Source organism: Colias eurytheme, chromosome 28 (genome assembly GCF_061535395.1).
Source record: "Colias eurytheme isolate Ceu_HAF_F1 chromosome 28, ilColEury1 Martin Lab GWU primary, whole genome shotgun sequence".
Taxonomy (NCBI): domain Eukaryota; kingdom Metazoa; phylum Arthropoda; class Insecta; order Lepidoptera; family Pieridae; genus Colias; species Colias eurytheme.
The window spans coordinates 570,788-598,270 of NC_143007.1; the positions used below are offsets into that span (position 1 = coordinate 570,788).

General features: G+C 38.7%; 1 protein-coding gene across 1 annotated transcript in view; it reads right to left on the minus strand.

The window, feature by feature from the left end:
* Positions 1 to 457: 457 nt before the first annotated feature.
* Positions 458 to 27,483, minus strand: part of chb (CLIP-associating protein) — a 57,594-nt gene continuing 30,568 nt past the window's right edge. Inside the window, exons 19-38 of the mRNA XM_090117558.1 lie at positions 26,803 to 26,901; positions 26,243 to 26,363; positions 21,500 to 21,620; positions 20,915 to 21,016; positions 20,559 to 20,690; positions 19,072 to 19,256; positions 18,461 to 18,577; positions 17,984 to 18,102; positions 17,353 to 17,483; positions 9,646 to 9,733; positions 8,638 to 8,763; positions 7,955 to 8,063; positions 7,359 to 7,460; positions 6,747 to 6,826; positions 5,037 to 5,181; positions 3,958 to 4,052; positions 3,136 to 3,347; positions 2,511 to 2,657; positions 1,941 to 2,075; positions 458 to 790 (exon numbers count right to left, since the gene is read on the minus strand). Coding sequence (XP_089973684.1) covers positions 740 to 790; positions 1,941 to 2,075; positions 2,511 to 2,657; positions 3,136 to 3,347; positions 3,958 to 4,052; positions 5,037 to 5,181; positions 6,747 to 6,826; positions 7,359 to 7,460; positions 7,955 to 8,063; positions 8,638 to 8,763; positions 9,646 to 9,733; positions 17,353 to 17,483; positions 17,984 to 18,102; positions 18,461 to 18,577; positions 19,072 to 19,256; positions 20,559 to 20,690; positions 20,915 to 21,016; positions 21,500 to 21,620; positions 26,243 to 26,363; positions 26,803 to 26,901 — 2,417 coding nt within the window. The 3' untranslated portion in view covers positions 458 to 739. The remainder of the gene's footprint in view (positions 791 to 1,940; positions 2,076 to 2,510; positions 2,658 to 3,135; positions 3,348 to 3,957; positions 4,053 to 5,036; positions 5,182 to 6,746; positions 6,827 to 7,358; positions 7,461 to 7,954; positions 8,064 to 8,637; positions 8,764 to 9,645; positions 9,734 to 17,352; positions 17,484 to 17,983; positions 18,103 to 18,460; positions 18,578 to 19,071; positions 19,257 to 20,558; positions 20,691 to 20,914; positions 21,017 to 21,499; positions 21,621 to 26,242; positions 26,364 to 26,802; positions 26,902 to 27,483) is intronic.

A 27,483-nucleotide genomic window follows, 5' to 3' on the forward strand; every position in this document is an offset into this window, starting at 1 on the left:
ACAATTTGAAAGGTTGTGATATGGATTTATGTCTCTACTTGACGGTAATATGTATTTTATATAACTACCGTATTTATTATTTCAGAATAACGGGGTTGATTTATTAATTTATCGCAGTTTAATGACAAGTGTACCGCCTCTATCTACCATCACTTTTTTAATTTAAGGGTCATGGAAACTCAGGTAATTTGGATTAGTTGCAACTAAATAGGTTTTAAGGACATGATTCATTATTACTTGATGAATAGGTTATGAATTGAATAGGTTATTACTTGATGATGTGTTATTGCACCTAAGGGTGGTAAAATTACATTTTTCATCAACTACCTTAATTTTTTATGAATAAAATTCATGTTATTTGGGATTTAATACAACAACGGGTAGGTAAATCGCAATTTTCACGAACTACCCTCAATTTTCTAATTTCATTGATAAAACTTAGTGGTGAGAATTTTTTCCATCTACCCTCAATTTTCTAAAATGGATAAAACTTGTTAAAGTATTAGTTGCAGCGTTACAATTAAATTTCTCTCGCCCAACGTCATATAGACCGCACTTTTATGCAACTACCCTCAAATTCCCCCACATTTTTTCGGCCATGGAATCTTAATTTTTTCGTATTAACGGCATAGAATCACATACACATGTATGTATGTATATACACAGTAATTATGTATGTATGTATATATATTCGCCGTCAGTCTGTCTGCGTGGCGCGCGAAGCGAAGCGTTGTCTTCGCTACGAACCGCCGCCCTTGTTGGCTTCTTCCTTCTGCTTGCTTATGTACACCTGAGGAGAAATTCAAATTTGAATTTTGATTTGAGCGGTTAAACGAGCTTTTGATTTGAATTGTAAATTGAAATACATTCGCGTATAGATGGTACATACTGTATGTAGAAATTTTCTGTTTTTTACTTTGAAGTAACAAATTAATTATTGGTGTAATCAATTGCCAATATGTTAAACATAAATATAACTTTTAGGTGTGATTTATTTATAACATTTTTCTATTTCGAAATATATAACAGAATAATCAGTTTTCTGTCTAGGATTGTCTGTTCAGGGAAATTTGCAGGACAAATACACAACCAGAAAAACCTGTTACGAAAAATGAAAAACCTATTACTTATTTATTTTATTAAATATTCTACACGAAACTTGATTTTATGATCTCACATCAGTGTTTTAGTGACAATCTCGTAGGGGACACTTTAAATTACACAAATCTATACTAATACAGTCAAAGTTCCTTATTCGCGCTTCCTTCATTCGCGGTTTCACTATTCGCGGGTGGAAAAAATGCGACCTAATTTCTATATTCGCGGCCCAAAATTCTTTATTCGCGGATCGAATCGGTACATCGGTATATACATATATGTATTTACCTAAATAAAAATCAATTGTTAATTGTTATCCATAGAAAACGCCTGAACTACATAACTACGAATTTATAATGTCGACTAAAAAACGAGTAAAAAGTGCTAAGCCATTGCCTAAACCTTAAGATAATACCTAATTAAATGGTAATTAATAAATATATGTTTGGTCAAAAATTTCAATAAAACTGATTTCTTTATGTATATGCTTCCTTATTTCGTCACCCAGGAACGTATCCCCTATAACCCCATACAAATTACCATTCCACATTCACGGTTTCTCTATTCGCGGCACATTTACGGAACCTATTGCCCGCGAATAAAGAACTTTTACTGTATTATAAAGTTGAAGAATTTGTTTGTTGGTTTGAACGCGCTAATCTCAGGAACTGCTTTGTCAAATTATTTCTACCGATTTGAAAAATTATTTCGGTGTTCGATAGCCCATTTATCGAGGAAGGCTATAGGCTATATATGATCACGCTAAGACCAACAGGAGCGGAGCCACGCGGGTGAAACCGCGGAGCGCAGCTAGTATAAAACTATTGAGTTTGAGTACATACCTGCAAAAGCCTATACTTGCTGACAGACAAGTGCCGCAGGTGCGGTTGCATTCTCTCTTCACCGAGCGCAAAGGTGAAGGCTACCATACAGAAAACTGCCGCCTTCCGTACTGCAGAGTTTTGGTGGTCGGCGAGCTGCGGACAAAATTTGTAACTTTTAAAAGAAATAAACGATTTTTATTTTTATTTTTTCAACATTATTGGGAAATAACACTACGACATTGTTATGTTTAGGGACAGCTGAGTAAAAAGTGTTCGAGTTTAGACTTTTTGTATTAATCTAAAATTTGATATCACGAGGCGGGACTCGAACCCGCATCCTTTCGCGTTAAACAGGGGCGGATTTTAGTATCTTTGAATCTTGCCATAGAAGTTTCACTTCTGACACGTGTGTGTCGCTCTTTTTTGTGTAAAGTGTATGGTTAATACTAATTATTATTATTCACCAGTCCCATCCCTTCCTAAGCTGTGCGATAGTCGTCAGCTAATTCGGGGCCTCTAGCTTTGGCCACTTCACTACGTTTCTATTCGTCCGTTTGTCTGTATGTTTGTCTGTGTGTATACACTAACCTGCCCGACCCCCTCCATGAGCTGAGCTACAATATCGTCAGCTAATTCGGGACCTCTAGCTTTGGCCACTTCACCGGCGAGTTTCAAAGCGCATAGAGATGTTGGATAGCCTCTAGTTCGTATCACTGGTTTTAGGAGCGCTAACACCTGTGGGAATAAATAAATAAATATAGATATATTGATACATTTAAAAAAGATATAATAAATAATGCTTTAAGAAAAGATGTCATGTCTGTTTGTACGTATGTCCGGGGTAATCTCAAAAAGTACTGCATGGATTTACTTCAAATTTGGTACAGAGATAGCTTAAGACCTGAGGAAGGACATAGGATAGGTTTTATCCCAGAAATCCCACGGGAACGGGAACTATGCGGGTTTATCTTTGAAAACGCGGGCGAATCCGCGGGCGGAAAGCTAGTAAAGATAAAAAAGACGGGTTGCACTGGGGGAGTGCCGGCAGAAGTAAAAACTTGATTATTAACGTTGAGCATGTTTGATATTTTGGAATGGTATCCGTTTTTTCGATCAGGTCACCTGTGTCGTGACGCGAGTTTAAGATTTTATACCCATTACAGAAAAAGTGCTCAACGCCGCTAAAGAAGTTTTCACTTCAATAAATAAATACCTGTTGTGCCGGCAATGCATGCGCAATATGCGGCATGCCAGCATCCACAGCCCTCATCACCTCCTTGCTACTCGCTCCATACGCGTTTATCAGTTTCAGTAGAATTAGATCAAAGTAGTCCAGCCATTGTGGCCTCGTTTCCGGACGTCTGCACAGCCAGATTAACACTTTAACCGCTTCAGCGGCTGCTCGTTCGTGTGCTGTGCCCCAGCCTGGAGAAATGTTAAAAAAAACATTTAATAATCATATTATGCTGTTATATATAATTATGAAAAAAAAGCGTGTGTGCCAAGCACACGTGTCAGAAGTGAAACTTCTTTGGTGTATTTGTTGTGCTGCATTACTCCTTCTATGTTTTACTATAAATTATATTTATTGCGTTCTGATTAACTTGAGGTGATAAATAAATATTATTTTAAGGTGTATTTATTGTCAATAAATATTTTTTTTTTCAAGTGAAACTTCTTCAGGCGAGTTGAGAGTAAAATTTTAAGGTCTCTTTCATTGTTACCAACGAAATTTCACTTATGACACATGTGCTCAACACACACGCCCTTTTTTAACTATCCAAACGTTTAAAATTCAATTCCATTACGAGAGCAACATAAAATACATATTATATTTGTAAATCAACTTAACACACACTTAACATGGTCCTTCGAGCCGGATCTATCTAAATATCTATAAAATATAATTACCTGAAGACTGATATCTATAAAATATAATTACCTGAAGACTGATATCTATAAAATATAATTACCTAAAGACTGATATCTATAAAATATAATTACCTGAAGACTGATATCTATAAAATATAATTACCTGAAGACTGTGCGTTCGACGCGTTTTCCGTGTTTTCCTTATCAGCTGAGTTTTCTTCAACTGATAACGCCGCTAAGGCGACTCGTACTATGTTTCTGGAATAAAAACAATAACATTAAAACTACCCGTATATAATCTATACAATTTTTGATATGTATACACCTAAACTTTGGGATACATTCCAAAGAAAAATCCGCATAGTTTCGTGGGATTTCCGGGATAAAACTTATCCTATGTGTTAATCCAAGTTTTGAAAACGATTGGTTAAAAAGACATCTTTGACCGTGCACTCAAACGGCTAGCATACATTAGTTTTTGCTCTGTGAAGAATTACTATTTCTTAAAGTTATTTACGTTTAAATTACAACAAGTACTTTCATAACTTGACAATAAACCAGTGCTGCAGTGAATTACATCAAAAATATCATTAAATAGTGTGTATTATAAGCGAACTAATATCATTCCGTTCAAAAGTTATATCACAATCGGATGTACCGACGTCTGCATGACTTGTGATTTCGACGCGTAGTGCGTGCAATTCGCACGCTTAATTTCATAATAATACAATTGTGTTTAATTTCATAGTAATTGGTTCAGTAGTATTTGCGTGAAAGAGTAACAAACATCCATCCTCACAAACGCATTTATAATATTAGTAGGATAGTGGGATAGGATATATCATCACGCTAAGACCAACAGGAGCGGAGCCACGCGAGTGAAACCTCGCGGCACAGCTAGTCTACACTAATATTATAGAGGAAAACTTTGTTTGTTTGTTTGATTGTAATGAATGGGCTCATAAACTACTGGACCGATTTTAAAAATTCTTTCACCATTCGAAAGCTACATTATCCACGAGTAATATAGGATAGGTCGGAAATCCCACGGGAACGGGAACTATGCGGGTTTTCCTTTGAAAACGCGGGCGAAGCCGCGAGCGGAAATCTAGTTTATAATATTAGTAGGATATATCATCACGCTAAGACTAATAGGAGCGGAGCAATGTTGGTAAAACCATACAGCACAGCTAGTATTATAAATAAATAGCTGACATAGTGATATTATAAAGGTTCACTCACTTGAAGTACTCGCAGGGCTTCTTGCAAGTGCCGTACTTGAGCAACTCGTGCGCGGCCAATAGCAGACGTTCGCACGTTTCCGGTGACGCTTTCTCGACATCTAATTGGCTGAGCGCTTCGAGCACTTCCGTTTCTCGTAAACCAGCTAAAAAAGGGACAAAAGTACATTAAATTCAAATTATTTTTACATTCATATTAGCAACCTTATGCAGGCATTCCAATACTTCATATTATATTTAAATTACATCATTTTATCACATACATTTAAATTTTACAATAATCAGATTAAAAAATAACAATAATGATAATATACAATTTAGATCTGTCCGGAATTATACATATAATAAAGTGGGTTTTTATATTATCAATAAAAATAAAAATTTGGTTTGTTTCTGCTGTCTTCTTAGACTTGTAGAGTTGTTGTTAGTTTCGGATATCGTCTAAAAATATGTCGACTGTTTGTCAAAGGAAAATAAATGTCATCTTCGTCATTTACTAAAATATTATTTACAATATATTTGTGAAAGAGAGAAAAATTTGCTCTTTTCTGATAATCATTGGCTTGAAACGTTTAACTTAAAGGAAAATTTTCTTAAAAGTAAATAATAGTAATTAGAGATCTGTGTGTAGCTCCTTTAAAATATTGTCATTTTGTAAACGACGTTTATGATATTGACCTAATCGACTTCACAAAAAAACTTGTAAAAAGTATTAAAATTAGTGTCCGACCGAAACTGGTTTCCAGGCCGAAACCGAAACCGAAACCGAATGTTCGGCCGTGGCTTCAGTTTCGGCCGAAACCGAAACCGAAACCGAAACTCACGTGGTCAAGTATGAAATTTCTAAAAATACTGAACTTTGGTGCATTTTACCTATTATTTTGCCTTAATTAGGGAATGAAATGAAAACACATTATATTAAATTTGTTGTAATCATTTATCTATAATATAAAAATGAATCGCAAAATGTGTTGGTAAGCGCATAACTCGAGAACGGCTGAACCTATTTCGATAATTCTTTTTTTATTATATTCCTTGAAGTACGAGGATGGTTTTTATGTAGAGAAAACGTAAATATGTACCACGGGCGAAGCCGGGGCGGACAGCTAGTTTAATATAAAATAAAAAAATAATATTTTTAAAATATTAATAATAACAATTTTAATTTTAATTATTTTTTCAAATTAAGTTCTCGGTAAAATCAGTCATCTAAATCAAATCAGTAGATAATTGTTACTGTTACTTTAAATACTAAGTTTTGGTATTTTGAGATCTTTCTCTTTATTAAAGAGTCTTTAATACTTTGGATTGGTATTTGTACTTAGAAGAATAATCAGTCTCTTTTAGGTACCTCTTATATAAAAATAATAATTATTAATTACTATTACCTACACCCAGTTCCAATCTCAACATAGATAATCAAAAATTGTTTCCACCAGCGTGGGTCAACCAACGCTTTGACAGCGTCCGTCAAAGCGTTGCCGAGGAAAACGAAGTTAGGCGAGCGTGAACGTGTGTGAACTAAGTTCACTGAACTTGCGAAATAAGTTTCGGTTTCGGCAAAAGTTTCGGCTGATTTTGGCCGAAACCGAAACTGCGGCCGAAACTTGATTTTTGGCCGAAACTCAGCCGAAACCGAAACCGAAACCGAAAGTTCGGTCGGACACTAATTAAAATTCGATAACTGAATTAAAAATATTTTTCAACTTACATTTGGTAATGATAAGTCCATTCTCATCCATTTCATAAGGTTTCACTTTATCCCGTCCCAAATGACTTGCGCCGAAATCACTGTAAAACAAACCATTTATATAATTTTACCGCAAAAAGTATTGTTAAGCGCACAACTCGGGAACGGCTCGACCAATCATTTGTTCACACAAATAAAACAAATGATAAAGGGCAATGTTTCAGTAAAAAATCTTACTTATATATAAATCTCGTGTCACAATGTTTGTCCTCAATGGACTCCTAAACCACTTAACCGATTATAATAAAATTCACACACCATATGCAGTTCGATCCAACTTGAGAGATAGGATAGTTTAAACATGTAGGTACCACGGGTGAAGCCGGGGCGGACCGCTAATCTATACTAATATTATAAAGCTGAAGAGTTTGTTTGTTTTTTTTAACGCGCTAATCTCGGGAACTACTGGTCCGATTTGAAAAATTATTTCGGTGTTAGATAGCCCATTTATCAAGGAAGGCTATAGGCTATATATCATCACGCTACGACCAACAGGGGTGGAGCCACGGGGGTGAAACCGCGCGGAGGAGCTAGTATACATATATAGAGAAAAGATTAATATATAAAACTTACCCATGGCCATGAGCGCAATCTCTATGCGGAACGGGCGAAGACTCTTTGGTACTATTCGCTTCCTCTGAACTATCCGCTGACGCAGCACGGCCTATCATTTCACTGAAACATTATCATTAAAAGTCAAATTAAAATACAAGAAGTATTTTTAGAGAAGTTTTTTATTTGTTTTATGTCAATAATGAAAAAAGAAAAAGATTAATAAACTTTCAGAGTCAATCAGAAAATTACCTGTAATTCTAAATTTGTTGACAATAAAACAATTCTAAAATATACACCACAATTATTAAAACGATCTTCTTACTTCTTTATTCGTGTACTGAATAATAAAATATATTTTTGCCAGATGGCTAACACGGACCACCAAAATTTAATTGTAAAATAATACAATTAATTATCTTTTACCATCATTTAATATTCAATTCATGAACTTTTACCACCATATAATATTAAATTCATTATCTTTTACCACCATCTTATATTCAATTAAATTACTTTTACCACCATGGTATATTCAATTATAAATCTTTTACCACAATTTTATATTCAATTCATTATCTTTTACCACTATAGATATATTTACAAACTACCCTCACCTATTATAATGTCCGTTAGGAACAGCGTTCGGTCCGCGCGCTGAGAGTGTGACGTCAGACATCTGACTTATACCGGAATCTTTGCTAGACATGTGGTTGCCGCATTCTGCTAGAAATAAACCAAAATATCAATGAAAAAATACTAAAACTAATGTAATTATTGTACTATCACCGATAAGTGTACAAAGTTTGAAATAAATCTGTCCGTTCAAAGTGGTTTGAAATCGACTCTAACCACCTGTATTTTTGTATGTAACCTACATACAAAAATACAGGTGAAGCTAATAAAAGCGTGTTCAAAATGATATTTCGTACACATACACATTGTATCATCTTGCAGTTAGAATATCAAAAACCAATTCATTCTATTTCATTCACTCAATCATTCACTAACTCACTCACGGACCTGGTGACACTCATCGCGATAATTTCAATCGAATCAATAGATACTGCTTTCCGAATCGGTGGTAAATGTTAAAAATATGTAATGACGATTCGAAAGTGCTTCTTAAATAAGTCTAATTGAATAAATAAATGTTTAAGTTTGAGTTTGAAATTAAACAAGTCTTTACAGTATGTCGTATTTCCGCTACCAACTAATTTTACTTCACTAACTCACTCACTAACCAACTCACTCACTAACTCACTCACTAACTCACTCACTCACTAACCAACTCACTCACCATTCGCATGTTGCGCGGTGTACGTGTGTATCTCGGATGTCGTTTTCCTAATTCGCGAATAAACATCTTCAGCTGTCGCCGAGTTGGACGCAGTGCTGTTTGTACGGAGTGGGCTGTCGCTGCCGGCTAGAAGTAAATACGTCAGCTAAAGACTTAGATTTAAATAAAAATCAATACGTTAAAAACAACCGACTTCAAAAACGGAAAAGTCTAAAATAAAAAAGATTTGATATTATTAATTACTACATATTATTTAGATGTGCTATTTATTAAAAAGGATTGTTGTCGGTGCACGGGCTTAATACTAAGTGCTTAGTGCTTGGCACCTTAGTTGTAGGCTTAGTTGTTTAGAATCACGTAAATCGGTTCAGAAACCTCGGAGTATACGGTGTACATGCATAAAAAAAAATATACCGGCCGAATTGATAACCTCCTCCTTTTTTTTGAAGTCGGTTAAAAACGATATTTATTTTGGTTTAATAGAAAGAAACTAAATAGTTGTTTTACCGATTTTAAAAATGATGAATGTTTATATAGGCTCATATTTTTATTCCAGTTAATTTTAAACACAAATGAACTACTATTACTTACTTATCTATATGATTAACTAGCGGTCCGCCCCGGCTTCGCCCGTGGTACATAATATTTACGTTTTCTCTACATAAGAACCATCCTCGTACTTCAAGGAATACATATAATAAAAGAATAATTATCGAAATCGGTTCAGCCGTTCTCGAGTTATGCGCTTACCAACACATTTTGCGATTCATTTTTATATGTAAGAGAAGATAATAACCTAAATGAGAATAATTTAAGCGTTTCGTTTACGTTTATTAAGTTGTGGCGGTATAACGAAATTCCAAGTCTTAAAAATGATCGACATCCAAATCACTATTGCTTTTAATTGACAAAATCTAATGAACGAACGAATGAAACAACAAACAATCGAATAAAATATGTATATACATATACTGTACTAATGAACGAATGAATGAATAATCAACTCACTGCTCGACGTTCTCCGGACGTGCTGCTGTAACACTCCGTTGACAAGCTTCTGCGTATCTTCCGGCAACTCGCTCATTAGCGCCGTGAACTGTAGAAACATAAAGTTCATTAAGGTTTAAATATGTATATATACATATGATTTATCTATATTTAAACTAATATTATAAAGCTGAAGAGTTTGTTTGTTTCAACGCGCTAATCTCAGGAACTACTGGTCCGATTTGAAAAATTCTTTCGGTGTTAGATAGCCCATTTATCGAGGAAGGCTATAAGGCTATATATCATCACGCTAAGACTAACAGGAGCGGGTGAAACCGCGGAGCACAGCTAGTTTTGAATAATATTCAAACTCTTCTTCTTGAAGCACTTTTGAATCGTCGTAACATACTTTTAACATTTAACATTTGGAAACAGATATACATAATCTATGGAGTAGAACCGGCATTATTATAATTAATTGTATGGTGCATGCAATATTAGTGTATTAATAGATAGTGTTTTTTGCGGGATGTAAGTATGATGTAATTAAAGGTCAGGAAGCTATAACAGATGCTTAAACAGGTAAGGGAGCTGTTACAGGTGCTTTTACCGGTCAGGGAGCTTTTACCGGTTGGGGAGCTTTTACCGGTTGGGGAGCTTTTACCGGTCGGGGAGCTTTTACCGGTCAGGGAGCTTTTACCGGTCGGGGAGCTTTTACCGGTCGGGGAGCTTTTACCGGTCAGGGAGCTTTTACCGGTCGGGGAGCTTTTACCGGTTGGGGAGCTTTTACCGGTCGGAGAGCTTTTACCGGTCGGGGAGCTTATACCGGTCGGAGAGCTTTTACCTGTCGGGGAGCTTTTACCGGTCGGGGAGCTTTTACCGGTCAGGGAGCTTTTACCGGTCGGGGAGCTTTTACCGGTTGGGGAGCTTTTACCGTTGGGGAGCTTTTACCGGTCGGGGAGCTTTTACCGGTCAGGGAGCTTTTACCGGTCGGGGAGCTTTTACCGGTCAGGGAGTTTTTACCGGTCAGGGAGCTTTTACCGGTCGGGGAGCTTTTACCTGTCGGGGAGCTTTTACCGGTCGGGGAGCTTTTACCGGTCAGGGAGCTTTTACCGGTCGGGGAGCTTTTACCGGTCGGCAAGATTTTACCGGTCAGGGAGCTTTTACCGGTCGGGGACCTTTTACCGGTCGGGGAGCTTTTACCCGTCGGGGAGATTTTACCGGTCAGGGAGCTTTTACCGGTCAGGGGGCTTTTACCGGTTTAGCTATAACTATGATGTAGTGATTACAAGTGTACGACGTGAATGTTATCTCCGAGTGTGTATACTTTGTCTTTGTATATTTTGTGTATCGTAGTTATTAACAAGATCGTTGTATTATTTTGTGTATCAATATTGTCGTTGTTATTTGTTACTGCTTTCCGAATCGGTGGTAAATGTTAAAAATACTTATGTAATGACGATTCGAAAGTGCTACTAAATAGTAGTCTAATTGAATAAATGAATGTTTGAGTTTGAGTTTTGTATCTTGAACGTTTGTATCTCTGTGTGTGTCTGTATACTTTGTCTTTGTATAATGTGTGTTTCGTAGTTATTAACAAGATCGTTGTATTATTTTGTGTATCAATATTGTCTTTGTTATTTTGTGTATGTTGAATGTTTGTATCTGTGGGTGTACACATGTGTATATCTATGTGTATGTATGTCTGCACTCACGGGCGGCGGATTGCAGTCGTACAGTGCGAGGTGCTTTAACCAGTCAGGGAGCTTTTACCAGTCCTAGGGAGCTTTTACAGGTCAGGGAGCTGGAACAGGTGCTTTTACCGGTCAGGGAGCTGGAACAGGTGCTTTTACCGGTCAGGGAGCTGGAACAGGTGCTTTTACCGGTCAGGGAGCTGGAACAAGTGCTTTTACAGGTCAGGGAGCTGGAACTGGTGCTTTTACCGGTCAGGGAGCTGGAACAGGTGCTTTTACCGGTCAGGGAGCTGGAACAAGTGCTTTTACAGGTCAGGGAGCTGGAACAGGTGCTTTTACCGGTCAGGGAGCTGGAACAGGTGCTTTTACCGGTCAGGGAGCTGGAACAGGTGCTTTTACCGGTCAGGGAGCTTTTGTATCAATATTGTCGTTGTTATTTTGTGTATCTTGAATGTTTGTATCTGTGGGTGTACACATCTGTGTGTTTGGTCCGATTTGAAAAATTCTTTCGGTGTTAGATAGCCCATTTATCGAGGAAGGCTATATATCATCACGCTAGGACTAACAGGAGCGGGTGAAACCGCGGAGCACAGCTAGATTTGAATAATATTCAAACTCGAACATTTATTTATTCAATAAGACTTCTTCTAAAAGCACTTTAGAATCGTCGTAACATACTTTTAACATTTACCGCATTTGGAAACAGATATACATATATCTATGAAGTAGAACCGGCATTATTATACTTTGTATAGTGCATGCAACATTAGTTAGATAGTGTTTTTTGCGGGATGTAAGTATGATGTAATTAAAGGTCAGGAAGCTATAACAGATGCTTTAACAGGTCAACAACAACAGGTTACAGGTGCTTTTACCGGTCAGGGAGCTCGAACAGGTGCTTTTACCGGTCAGGGAGCTTTTACCGGTTGGGGAGCTCTTACCGGTCGGGGATCTTTTACCGGTCAGGGAGCTTTTACCGGTCAGGGAGCTTTTACCGGTCGGATAGCTTTTACTGGTTGGGGAGCTTTTACCGGTCGGGGAGCTTTTACCGGTCGGGGAGCTTTTACCGGTCAGGGAGCTTTTACCGGTCGGGGAGCTTTTACCGGTCGGGGAGCTTTTACCGGTCAGGGAGCTTTTACCGGTCAGGGAGCTTTTACCGGTCAGGGGGCTTTTACCGGTTTAGCTATAACTATGATGTAGTGATTACAAGTGTACGACGTGAATGTTATCTCCGAGTGTATATACTTTGTCTTTGTATATGGTGTGTATCGTAGTTATTAACAAGATCGTTGTATTATTTTGTGTATCAATATTGTCGTTGTTATTTTGTGTATGTTGAATGTTTGTATCTGTGGGTGTACACATGTGTATATCTATGTGTATGTATGTCTGCACTCACGGGCGGCGCATTGCAGTCGTACAGTGCGAGGTGCTTTAACCAGTCAGGGAGCTTTTACCAGTCAGGGAGCTTTTACCAGTCAGGGAGCTTTTACAGGTCAGGGAGCTGGAACAGGTGCTTTTACAGGTCAGGGAGCTGGAACAGGTGCTTTTACATGTCAGGGAGCTGGAACAGGTGCTTTTACCGGTCAGGGAGCTGGAACAGGTGCTTTTACCGGTCAGGGAGCTGGAACAGGTGCTTTTACCGGTCAGGGAGCTGGAACAGGTGATTTTACCGGTCAGGGAGCTGGAACAGGTGCTTTTACCGGTCAGGGAGCTGGAACAGGTGCTTTTACCGGTCAGGGAGCTGGAACAGGTGCTTTTACCGGTCAGGGAGCTTTTGTATCAATATTGTCGTTGTTATTTTGTGTATCTTGAATGTTTGTATCTGTGGGTGTACACATCTGTGTGTTTGTGTGTTATATGTTGTGTATCGTAGTTATTAACAAGATCGTTGTATTATTTTGTGTATCAATATTGTCGTTGTTATTTTGTGTATGTTGAATGTTTGTATCTGTGGGTGTACACATGTGTATATCTATGTGTATGTATGTCTGCACTCACGGGCGGCGCATTGCAGTCGTACAGTGCGAGGTGCTTTAACCAGTCAGGGAGCTTTTACCAGTCAGGAACCTTTACAGGTCAGGGAGCTGGAACAGGTGCTTTTACAGGTCAGGGAGCTGGAACAGGTGCTTTTACATGTCAGGGAGCTGGAACAGGTGCTTTTACCGGTCAGGGAGCTGGAACAGGTGCTTTTACCGGTCAGGGAGCTGGAACAGGTGCTTTTACCGGTCAGGGAGCTGGAACAGGTGCTTTTACAGGTCAGGGAGCTGGGACAGGTGCTTTTACCGGTCAGGGAGCTGGAACAGGTGCTTTTACCGGTCAGGGAGCTGGAACAGGTGCTTTTACCGGTCAGGGAGCTGGAACAGGTGCTCTTACCGGTCAGGGAGCTGGAACAGGTGCTCTTACCGGTCAGGGAGCTGGCACAGGTGCTCTTACCGGTCAGGGAGCTGGAACAGGTGCTTTTACAGGTCAGGGAGCTGGAACAGGTGCTTTTACAGGTCAGGGAGCTGGAACAGGTGCTTTTACCGGTCAGGGAGCTGGAACAGGTATTTTTACAGGTCAGGGAGCTGGAACAGGTGCTTTTACCGGTCAGGGAGCTGGAACAGGTGCTTTTACCGGTCAGGGAGCTGGAACAGGTGCTCTTACCGGTCAGGGAGCTGGAACAGGTGCTCTTACCGGTCAGGGAGCTGGAACAGGTGCTCTTACCGGTCAGGGAGCTGGAACAGGTGCTTTTACAGGTCAGGGAGCTGGAACAGGTGCTTTTACAGGTCAGGGAGCTGGAACAGGTGCTTTTACCGGTCAGGGAGCTGGAACAGGTGCTTTTACCGGTCAGGGAGCTGGAACAGGTGCTTTTACCGGTCAGGGAGCTGGAACAGGTGCTTTTACCGGTCAGGGAGCTGGAACAGGTGCTTTTACAGGTCAGGGAGCTGGAACAGGTGCTTTTACATGTCAGGGAGCTGGAACAGGTGCTTTTACCGGTCAGGGAGCTGGAACAGGTGCTTTTACCGGTCAGGGAGCTGGAACAGGTGCTTTTACCGGTCAGGGAGCTGGAACAGGTGCTTTTACAGGTCAGGGAGCTGGGACAGGTGCTTTTACCGGTCAGGGAGCTGGAACAGGTGCTTTTACCGGTCAGGGAGCTGGAACAGGTGCTTTTACCGGTCAGGGAGCTGGAACAGGTGCTCTTACCGGTCAGGGAGCTGGAACAGGTGCTCTTACCGGTCAGGGAGCTGGAACAGGTGCTCTTACCGGTCAGGGAGCTGGAACAGGTGCTTTTACAGGTCAGGGAGCTGGAACAGGTGCTTTTACAGGTCAGGGAGCTGGAACAGGTGCTTTTACCGGTCAGGGAGCTGGAACAGGTATTTTTACAGGTCAGGGAGCTGGAACAGGTGCTTTTACAGGTCAGGGAGCTGGAACAGGTGCTTTTACAGGTCAGGGAGCTGGAACAGGTGCTCTTACCGGTCAGGGAGCTGGAACAGGTGCTTTTACAGGTCAGGGAGCTGGAACAGGTGCTTTTACCGGTCAGGGAGCTGGAACAGGTATTTTTACAGGTCAGGGAGCTGGAACAGGTGCTTTTACAGGTCAGGGAGCTGGAACAGGTGCTTTTACAGGTCAGGGAGCTGGAACAGGTGCTCTTACCGGTCAGGGAGCTGGAACAGGTGCTTTTACAGGTCAGGGAGCTGGAACAGGTGCTTTTACCGGTCAGGGAGCTGGAACAGGTATTTTTACAGGTCAGGGAGCTGGAACAGGTGCTTTTACAGGTCAGGGAGCTGGAACAGGTGCTTTTACCGGTCAGGGAGCTGGAACAGGTGCTTTTACCGGTCAGGGAGCTGGAACAGGTGCTTTTACAGGGCAGGGAGCTTGAACAGGTGCTTTTACAGGTCAGGGAGCTGGAACAGGTGCTTTTACCGGTCAGGGAGCTGGAACAGGTGCTTTTACCGGTCAGGGAGCTGGAACAGGTGCTTTTACAGGTCAGGGAGCTGGAACAGGTGCTTTTACCGGTCAGGGAGCTGGAACAGGTGCTTTTACCGGTCAGGGAGCTGGAACAGGTGCTTTTACCGGTCAGGGAGCTGGAACAGGTGCTTTTACAGGTCAGGGAGCTGGAACAGGTGCTTTTACCGGTCAGGGAGCTGGAACAGGTGCTTTTACCGGTCAGGGAGCTGGAACAGGTGCTTTTACCGGTCAGGGAGCTGGAACAGGTGCTTTTACAGGTCAGGGAGCTGGAACAGGTGCTTTTACCGGTCAGGGAGCTGGAACAGGTGCTTTTACCGGTCAGGGAGCTGGAACAGGTGCTTTTACAGGTCAGGGAGCTGGAACAGGTGCTTTTACCGGTCAGGGAGCTGGAACAGGTGCTTTTACCGGTCAGGGAGCTGGAACAGGTGCTTTTACAGGTCAGGGAGCTGGAACAGGTGCTTTTACAGGGCAGGGAGCTGGAACAGGTGCTTTTACAGGTCAGGGAGCTGGAACAGGTGCTTTTACCGGTCAGGGAGCTGGAACAGGTGCTTTTACCGGTCAGGGAGCTGGAACAGGTGCTTTTACCGGTCAGGGAGCTGGAACAGGTGCTTTTACCGGTCAGGGAGCTGGAACAGGTGCTTTTACCGGTCAGGGAGCTGGAACAGGTGCTTTTACAGGTCAGGGAGCTGGAACAGGTGCTTTTACCGGTCAGGGAGCTGGAACAGGTGCTTTTACAGGTCAGGGAGCTGGAACAGGTGCTTTTACAGGTCAGGGAGCTGGAACAGGTGCTTTTACAGGTCAGGGAGCTGGAACAGGTGCTTTTACCGGTCAGGGAGCTGGAACAGGTGCTTTTACCGGTCAGGGAGCTGGAACAGGTGCTTTTACCGGTCAGGGAGCTGGAACAGGTGCTTTTACAGGTCAGGGAGCTGGAACAGGTGCTTTTACCGGTCAGGGAGCTGGAACAGGTGCTTTTACAGGTCAGGGAGCTGGAACAGGTGCTTTTACAGGGCAGGGAGCTGGAACAGGTGCTTTTACAGGTCAGGGAGCTGGAACAGGTGCTTTTACCGGTCAGGGAGCTGGAACAGGTGCTTTTACCGGTCAGGGAGCTGGAACAGGTGCTTTTACCGGTCTGGGAGCTGGAACAGGTGCTTTTACCGGTCAGGGAGCTGGAACAGGTGCTTTTACAGGTCAGGGAGCTGGAACAGGTGCTTTTACCGGTCAGGGAGCTGGAACAGGTGCTTTTACCGGTCAGGGAGCTGGAACAGGTGCTTTTACCGGTCAGGGAGCTGGAACAGGTGCTTTTACAGGTCAGGGAGCTGGAACAGGTGCTTTTACCGGTCAGGGAGCTGGAACAGGTGCTTTTACAGGTCAGGGAGCTGGAAAAGGTGCTTTTACCGGTCAGGGAGCTGGAACAGGTGCTTTTACCGGTCAGGGAGCTGGAACAGGTGCTTTTACCGGTCAGGGAGCTGGAACAGGTGCTTTTACTGGTCAGGGAGCTGGAACAGGTGCTTTTACAGGTCAGGGAGTTGGAACAGGTGCTTTTACCGGTCAGGGAGCTGGAACAGGTGCTTTTACAGGTCAGGGAGCTGGAACAGGTGCTTTTACCGGTCAGGGAGCTGGAACAGGTGCTTTTACCGGTCAGGGAGCTGGAACAGGTGCTTTTACCGGTCAGGGAGCTGGAACAGGTGCTTTTACCGGTCGGGGAGCTGGAACAGGTGCTTTTACCGGTCAGGGAGCTGGAACAGGTATTTTTACAGGTCAGGGAGCTGGAACAGGTGCTTTTACAGGTCAGGGAGCTGGAACAGGTGCTTTTACCGGTCAGGGAGCTGGAACAGGTGCTTTTACCGGTCAGGGAGCTTTTGTATCAATATTGTCGTTGTTATTTTGTGTATCTTGAATGTTTGTATCTGTGGGTGTACACATCTGTGTGTTTGTGTGTTATATGTTGTGTATCGTAGTTATTAACAAGATCGTTGTATTATTTTGTGTATCAATATTGTCGTTGTTATTTTGTGTATGTTGAATGTTTGTATCTGTGGGTGTACACATGTGTATATCTATGTGTATGTATGTGTGCACTCACGGGCGGCGGGTTGCAGTCGTACAGGTGCGCTAGCGCCCGGCGGGCCGCCTGCCGCACGTCGCCAGCTCGCGGCTCACTTGCTAAATACGCGACTTTGGTTAACGCACGACCTGCTACTCCTGTGCTACCACCTAGCGGATAAATTAAAATTAATATTAAAAGAGCTTAAAAAAAAACTCAAAAATATAAAAAAAATTGAAGTGAAACTTCTTTAGGCGCGTTGAGAGTAAAATTTCACGGTCGCGTCATGGCAATACAGGCAGTAATATCTTTAAATCTTGCCAAAGAAATTTCACTTCTGATACGTGTGCTCGACACACACGCTTTCATATTTTTTTTCCAGCAATAATTTGATATCAACTTCAGCCACAGAACAGATAAAAAGTGCGCAGAAAAGGAATGCTGATTTTTGGAACGCGAGTTGCCACTATTTATTGTATTTCACTTAGTACAAAATGTACATAGAAGTTTTCTCTGTGTCTGGGTGTTAATTATCTATACAAGTATTTATTTAAAATATATATATATGTATGTTTATCAGCCATCAGGTTTCCATAAAACAAGCGAAAGCTTAGTATGGGGTCAGATCGTGCCGTGTGTGAAAATTGTCCTGAAATATTTATTTACATACCTTGTAAAGCGACCGCTAAACTATTGGGCGTACAATAGTCATGCGCCAAATCTGCTAAGAATCTTAGCGCAGCCGCTTTTGTTTTAGCCGTGGGCGCTGTAGCACCGTCTGCTAAAAACCTGTTAAAATTTATTTACATAATTAAATATCTGTCCTTTTTTTTGACCACCTCCTTGGTACAGTGGTTGACGCGTGAGCATAATACCGAGGGGTTCGATTCCCGGTGGAGACGAAGAAAAATGTCTCGGTCTGGCAGGACACAGAAGGCTGATCACCTACTTGTCCGTAAAGAAAATCGATCAGTGAAACAGATGTATAATGCATCTGCCCCATACTCCACTAGGTGACTAGGGGACATGAGACTTCACTACTACTTTGTTTTTACTATTTATACTCGCATTAAATATCAATACTAAGTTTTAATACGCATAATTTATTTATTTACCAAACTCAAACTCAAAGTGTTACTCAACTCACCTGAATATATTGTGCAGTTGCAACTCAGCGGGGAAACATTCGTGTATAACGTCTAAGGTCTTCATAATTTTGCTTTGCACTGAGCCGAGTATGTCCGTACCGAGTTTCATTAGTAGCCTGGAAAATTATTGCCTTAATTTTTTAAATCTACACTAATATTATAAAGAGGAAAACTTTGTTTGTTTGATTGTAATGAATAGGCTCATAAACTACTGGACCGATTTTAAAAATTCTTTCACCATTTGAAAGCTACATTATCCACGAGTAATATAGGCTATATATCATCACGCTAAGACCAACAGACGCGCGGGTGAAACCGCGGGGCACAGCTAGTTTTTTATAAAATATGAATTAATTAATGACGAATGAGTGAATGATAGAATGAGTGTGTGAAGAATGAATGATTTCGCAAACTGCGTCCAATTAGTGTAAGTAGTAGTGAGAACACTTTTTTGTAATTGTTTGGTAGTTTTTACATATTTTTTTGTTATTTTCATCGATTTTTACAACTTTCTTGGTATTTTCAGTGATATTTTGTGGCTTTTGAGGTATTTACACAGATATTTTTTTAATTTTTTTCATGATTTCGTAATTTCCTCGTCTACCCTAACCTGAACATAAGCTGATATAACCAGTCCTTCAAGTGTTGCCAGTGCACGAGCAGTAGTTCACAAACTGCGTCCAATAATAAAGAGAACACTTTCGTATGCGCGTCGACGAACATCTTGTTCAATAGTTCTGTGAGACGTCGGAGTTGATCTTCGTTTAGAAGCCGACCGCTGTTTAGGTAATTGGCCTGGAATTAAAAATATTATTATGGGCCGATTTTTCAATGCTTGGATAAAACTTATTCGTTGAATAATGTATAAAACTACTACTTTAAAAACGTATTCTAATTGCCCGCATTTGACAGTTTACGTGACATTTTAATATTATCGTGTAATACTTTATTGTACGGATAAGTTTTATCCAAGCATTGAAAAATAGGCCCTAAAGCATATAGACTATCAAAACTGTTATATACTAGCTGTTGCCCGCAGCTTCGTCTGCGTGGAAAAGATAAATTTTCACGGTACAAAATTTGCATAGGGGATGAATCCCCATTTTATATATATATATGGGGGTAGAATCGATCAAAATCCTTTCTTAGCGTTCGATCTAATGCGTAGAGAACACATCACTATGATGTCATCATTGACTGGCCGGATGGCTCGGTTGGTAGTGGCCCTGCCTTCCAAGCCAGAGGTCGTGGGTTTGATTCCCACCCGGGGCAAATATTTGTGTGATGAACATATTTATTTGCTCTGTGTCTGGGTTTTAATTATCTATAAATGTATTTTTGCACGCCTCATAAGCGAAGCGTTGAGGTGGGTACTACTGTCACTTCGCGCAAAACATCTGATTTTTCAAACTTAAAATGTCTTTATGTATCATACATTGCACTTGTAAGATAATACATACACACACATATTAAGAAAAAACACTATTTTTAACGTTCATGATATTTTTGATGTCATTTTTGTTATTTAAACTAGTTAAAAAACAGTTTAAAAAAGTTCTGTCTTGGACGTCCGTGTGTCTGTATGTGCGGATCCTTTTTCTTGTTAACACGATAGCGACCGAAATACTTTACTAATCGAGTCTTTTTTTTTCTCTTACGCTTGAGTATGCTCAGGAATAGAACCCTTTCCTTTTTCAGGGTCTGATTCGATGTGGTTTAATTGTTATTAAATAAACAAAAATAATAATTAATAAATATTTATTAAAAAAAAATTATGAGGCGTGCACTTTTGGATTTTCCAAATTTTTAAATTATATATGTATGTTCATCTGGTTTCCATAACACAAGCGAAAGCTTAGTATGGGATCAGATCGTGCCGTGTGTGTAAATTGTCCTGAAATATTTATTTATTTATTATCAAAACACTTCAGACATTGAAAAGTATTAATTTTTAAATATGTGAGTTCTTGTATAGTGTGTGTCTTCCAATTCTATCACTCGTGATGTACTCGTAATGGCGACTTAAGTTGAATTTTTATCAACTTTAGTCAATTATACGGGTTTGAGACTCACCAAATGTGTCAAGCCGAGACTCACCAAATGTGTCAAGCCATCCTTCCTCTCAGTCCAATGTGTACACGCACACAATGCTATAATATCGTCGGGTGGTGGGGGTGGGGGGGGTGAGCCCTCCCACCCGAGACGACCTGAGGATGACCAGGATATACTCTGAAATAAATAAATATGTATTTAAATTTGAAAAAAAAAACGGTGGACCGTAAGGCGGGATTATAACCCGCGTTTTTTGCTCAAGCAGGATGACCTATTTATTGCTCCTACTTCATGACGTCATAGTAACACCTCTAAACGACATCTCTATCGGCTACCCATGATTCATTACTAGTACACCATAAAATAAATAAAAAATAAATAAATATGTATATAAAACTCACATCATGCCGTCTGTACGAATCAAGACTCCGTTCAGAGCAAACGCTCGAAGCTTCCGAATCGTCGTCCCTTCTGCCTTCGCATGTCGAATTGTCTTCTGGACTCTGCAATTATATTATTACTAGCGGTCCGCCCCGGCTTCGCCCGTGGTACATATTTACGTTTTCTCTACATAAGAACCATCCTCGTACTTCAAGGAATATAATAAAAAAAGAATTATCGAAATCGGTTCAGCCGTTCTCGAGTTATGCGCTTACCAACACATTTTGCGATTCATTTTTATATATAAGATAATTATTTTAAATGTTATTTGTTTGTTTGTATGTGAACAGTAAAAAAAAGTTTCTTACAATCATTGACTGACCGGTTGGCTTGGTTGGTAGTTGCCCTGCCTTTCAAGACAGAGGTCGTGGGTTCGATTCCCACCCGGGACAAATATTTGTGTATAAGTGTTTATTTAAAATTATATATTTATGTTTATCAGCCATCTGGTTTCCATAACACAAGCGAAATTTTATAATGGGATCAGATCGTGCCGTGTGTGAAAATTGTCCAAGAATAAATAATAATAATGAATAAAAACTTACTCTTAAAGTCTGTTCGGCATCTCTAGACTGCTGTAACAATCGTAAGCTAGCCGCTGGAGGTCGAGTACTTCTCTCCATGGATTCCCTACGACGACCCACCACACTGCTCGAGCGACCAGTTCTGTAAATAAAACTCAAGTTTAAAATAGACAAAGAAATTTTTTTCTAGCTTACCGCCCGCTTTGTCTAAAACCTAATAAATTATACACTAAAACCTTCCTCTTGAATCACTATACTATATTAACAAAAAACCGCATCAAAATCCGTTGCGTAGTTTTAAAGATTTCAGCATACAAAGGGACATAGGGACAGAGAAAGCGACTTTGTTTTTTTTATACTATGTAGTGATTCACAAACAAAAACATAGTTAAGAAGAAATTAAACAGATTACATACTGATATTACATTATAATGACGCTAAAAATTATTCAAAATCAATTCCAAATTAGTTGAAATAAAGCTCTAAATACGATTCTATCGAGTTAAAGAATAATTTAAAGTTGAAAGAAAAGTTCAATTACTTCATCCTTTCATTATAAATTAAAATAATTTGGAAAATCCAAAAGTGCACGCCTCATAATTTTTTTTTAATAAATATTTATTAATTATTATTTTTGTTTATTTAATAACAATTAAACCACATCGAATCAGACCCTGAAAAATGAAAGGGTTCTATTCCTGAGCATACTCAAGCGTAAGAGAAAAAAATAATTTGGAAAATCCAAAAGTGCACGCCTCATAATTTTTTTTTAATAAATATTTATTAATTATTATTTTTGTTTATTTAATAACAATTAAACCACATCGAATCAGACCCTGAAAAACGAAAGGGTTCTATTCCTGAGCATACTCAAGCGTAAGAGAAAAAAAAAGACTCGATTAGTAAAGTCGATTTTGGACAGTTAAGTGGCTCTATAAACTTTAAAAAATTCAATTTCTCTTCGCATAAGAAGTTAAAAAAATATCTTAGAATAAGTAAATTCATCAAGCGTACGCAATCTATTGTTAGAAAGAGTTCTTTAAAAAAGATAGTTCAACTAAAGAAAGACAACATAAACCTTGTTCAGGAGTTAGATAAATATCATAGGGATCTAGAATACTATAAAATCTTATATGATGTAGAAACAACTGAACTTAAGGAGAAGATAGACTCCTTAAGTCAAATGTTAACTGATGTGAACCAGAAATACTCTTCTGCCCAAATGCAAATTAATGAGCATATACAAGAGGCAGATTATCTTATTAAGTTGAGCAATGAGAATATGGATCGTTTTGAGTCGCTGACCAATAAATATGTATGTCAGTGTTCAAACAATGACAATGAGCAACCGTCGCCCCATAAGCCTGACTACACAGACATACATAGTGTTAAACCCACTACCACAGTTCCAACCAGTAATACTAAATACCTTTCAAAGCAGGAAATAATTGTGTTGTCAGATAATATTGGTCAGGGATTTGGCGCTATGCTCAACAACTTAGGGCTTAAAGTTACTAATGTTTGTACGCCTAACAGTTCATTTAAATATATAATCAAATCACTGGATCATTTCAGCTTTAATAAGAATAATATTGTAATTATATTATATGGGGACAGTTTAAATATAAATAATAAGGATATTGATGTAGGATTAAAAAAAATGTTAGATATTAGTAGTAAGACTAAATGTAAATTTATGTTGTGTACCTTGCCATACCTACCTGGTTTGACACAAGAACAAAATAGATTAATTTATAATATGAATTTAAAATTGTATAACCTAACAAATCATCATCGTGATGCATTTATTTACTTTGACATTAACTCATGTATTAAATCTTTTACTTTGACAAAGAATACAGTGTATCTGCCATATAGATATAAGCGTGAACTTGCTATGTTAATAGCATATAATATTAACCAGTCTGGTACATGTTCGGTATCAGACCATCGATCTACTATAATTTTATGTAGTAGTAATTTTATACATCAACCTAGATTAAGTGTAGACAGACAATCTAGCCCTAAGCTAGATTTAAACTAGTATATAAGACAACAGCTAAGCAGTGTTTTTCCATTGTGCATCAAAATATTCAAGGCTTGGCTAGCAAATTGTTAGAAATAGAATTGTTTCTGAATGATAACAATATTAAAATATTTTGTGTAACAGAACATTGGCTTAAACAATGTCAGTCGTTAGTAAATATTGAAAATTACAAATTAAAAAGTATATACTTTAGGACACAGGCTATTCACGGAGGTTCTGTTATTTTTGTACATGATAGTGTAAAATGTAAAGAACGAACTGACATTGTTAGTCTTTCTGTAGAACGGACCATTGAACTGTCCTGTGTGGAGCTGGAGCGTTATATTATTGTTTGCGTTTATAGACCCCCTTCCAGTGACTATAATATGTTTGAGACAGTCATGGAAGAAATATTAAAGCGTCTAAGCAGAAGTAAAAAAAAAGTTATAGTATGTGGTGATTTTAATATTGATTTACTTTTACAAACACAAACGGCTACACGAATTGTTAATTTGTTTCAGTCATTTAATCTATATAAACTTTTTAACGAACCCACACGAATTACACCTACTTCTGCAACTTGTATTGATAATATATACTGTGACTGCATCTGTTTAGAGAAAAATATTCTCAATACATTGACTTCGGATCACTGTGGCCAGAAAGTAGTTTTTGAATGGGATTGCATACCTACATTTAAAAGGATTAATGTTAGGCCTATAACTAAAAAAGGCATTAATAAATTTAGGAATAATATTAATAAAAACCTGCCCGTACTAAATGATCAATCCTATCCTAATAGTCCTTGTGAAATGTTTAAAAATCTTTTTAATTTAGTACATAAAGAATTTGAAAAAATATTTAAAGTTAAATCTTTAAATATTACCAAGGATTTACCATTTAGTAAATGGGCGACAGCTAGTATACATAGGTGCAGGAACATTCTTTATGAATTATATGGTATGAAGCAATATAATAAAGACCCATCTTTTCTTAGTTATGTTAGAAATTACTCAAAAATTTTTAAAAAAGTTTGTTTCACTGCAAAGCGTTTGTATATCAAAGAAAAAATACGCGACTCTGATAATAAAGTTAAAACAGTTTGGTCAATTATTAATGGTGAAATGGGTAAAAGCAAATCAAGTAATACCATAAAACTTGTAAATAATGACAGGGTTATTGACAAAAGTGCTGATGTTGCGCTTGCTTTTGAAGAATTCTTCAGTAGTGTCCCTGCTACTATTACTAATAGTTTAAATTCGTCTTCAGCACTTGCAGAGACCTTTTTGAGGGACCATGTTGCGGAGTGCAGTACATTATTTGAATTACGACACGTAACTGCTAATGATATTGTTACTGCCTTTAAGACGCTTAATCTTAAAAATACTTGTGATCTTTGGGGAATGTCCGTAAATTTAGTTAATAATATAATAGAAAATATTGCGAAAAATTTAGCTTCCATATTTAATAAGTGTTGTGACTATGGTACATTTCCTAATTTACTAAAGCTTAGTAAAGTTATACCTTTATTTAAGAAGGGCGATCAAGAAGACTGTAACAATTATAGACCTATCTCTATTTTACCAACATTAAGTAAGGTATTCGAGAAGTTAATATTAAACCAATTGAGTAGTCATTTTGCAAATAATAATTTACTGCACACCAAACAGTTTGGTTTCACAAAGGGGCGCTCAACCACAGATGCTGGAGTTGCACTTCTAACACATATATATAAGGCATGGGAAAACTCAAAAAATGCTCTAGGGATATTTTGTGACCTCTCCAAGGCATTTGACTGCGTTGAACATTGTACTTTGTTACGTAAACTTAATCACTATGGAATTAAAGGAAAAGCCCAGAACCTCATAGCGTCATACCTGCATGATAGGATACAGACTGTAGTTGTTAATGGAGAACGTTCTAGCGGTGCGTCAATTAACATTGGTGTTCCACAGGGGTCAATTTTAGGTCCCTTCTTGTTCTTGGTATATATCAATGATCTTCCCTATTATTTGCAGGATAGGTGTGAAATAGTTCTGTTTGCAGATGATACCTCATTAATTTTTAATGTGGATAGGCATGACCCAAATGTTGACGAAGTGAACAGTGCTCTTTTACACATATCTGAATGGTTTACTGCCAATAATTTATTATTAAATGCCAAAAAAACCACTTGTGTTGAATTTTTACTTCCTAATGTAAAAAAGTTGAACGAGATGAATTTCGGTCGCTATCGTGTTAACAAGAAAAAGGATCCGCACATACAGACACACGGACGTCCAAGACAGAACTTTTTTAAACTGTTTTTTAACTAGTTTAAATAACAAAAATGACATCAAAAATATCATGAACGTTAAAAATAGTGTTTTTTCTTAATATGTGTGTGTATGTATTATCTTACAAGTGCAATGTATGATACATAAAGACATTTTAAGTTTGAAAAATCAGATGTTTTGCGCGAAGTGACAGTAGTACCCACCTCAACGCTTCGCTTATGAGGCGTGCAATTATTGTTTGAAATTGCGGGCAAAGCCGTAGGCGGAAATCTAGTACATATACTTAATATGTATTATAAAGCTGAAGAGTATGTTTGTTTGAACGCGCTAATCTTATGAACTGCTGGTCCGATTTGAAAAATTCTTTCGGTTTTAGATAGCCCATTTATCGAGGAGGGCTATAGGCTATATATCATCACGCTAAGACCAACAGGACGTTTTTGAATATAGAGACATTCTTACCTAGTGGGACTAGTCTCCCGGGATCCGGCCAAAGAGCGCGGGATCCCGGACGGTCTGCGTCTGGCGCCCGTCAGTGACACCGGACCCGCACGGGATGATGGTGATGATGAACGGGATGTCGCTGTGGTGATCAAATTGAATTAAAAGGTCCATTTAATCAATTTCATCATTAAGGGCCGATTTTTCAATGCTTGGATAAAACTTATTCGTCGAATAATGTATACAACTACCATTTTAAAAACGTATTCTAATTGCCCGTATTTCACAGTTTACGTGACATTTTAATATTATAGTGTAATACTTTATTGGACGGATAAATAATATCCAAGCATTGAAAAATCGGCCCCAAGTCAAATACCACCACAGGCACTGGAGACCCGTTTGAGCCAGCCTTATTAAAATGGTGATACATATTACAAATTGCAATATGTATAGTATATATGTAGTAACAATTTTATACATAACATATTTAATCAATCCCCCCCCACACACACACACACACACAAAAAATAAAGCGTAATAAAAAAAGCTAATAAAAAAGCCTAAATAAAAAAACTCACGTTGTGACTGCGACACTCCGGGCCTCGATCTCGAGCGACTCACAGTTCGTTCGGGACTTGGCGCGACTGTACCGCTCACGGGTGAACGTTTTGCGCGGGCTGCAAATCAAATTTGATTTCAAATTCAAATCAAATTTTTAACCGAAAACACTAAAATTAAAACTATTATGATTGATGTAGAAATATCAAGACATATTTAGTTTAATTGACAATGCAAACAAAAAGGAAAAATATTATAATTGTACATGAATAAAAATTATTTAGTGAAGAAAATATTTTAAGTTTTATTGTTCAATGTGAAGAATGGAAATTAAATCTAAAACAATTGGCAGATTGCAATTATTGCGAGTAAATACTTTAAGTACTTGTGTAACAATTGAAAATAGTGTTATAGTAGCAGCAAAACTAAATTTTACAGTATCTCTTACAGGTGCTGTATTTTTTGGCCAATAAAGAACACATTGGAACTTACTTGCCTACACAATCAAGATATATTAGCATACATACATACATATTAATATAAAATAGCTTGACACTTTACAAAAGCAGTGAAAAAGAAACACATCACTTGTGCGAAATACATATTATAAGAATTTACTAGCGAAAAATACAGGGTCGGAATATGTATGTAAATAAATCAAATAATAAAGAATAAATAAATATAAATCTATAAAATACATA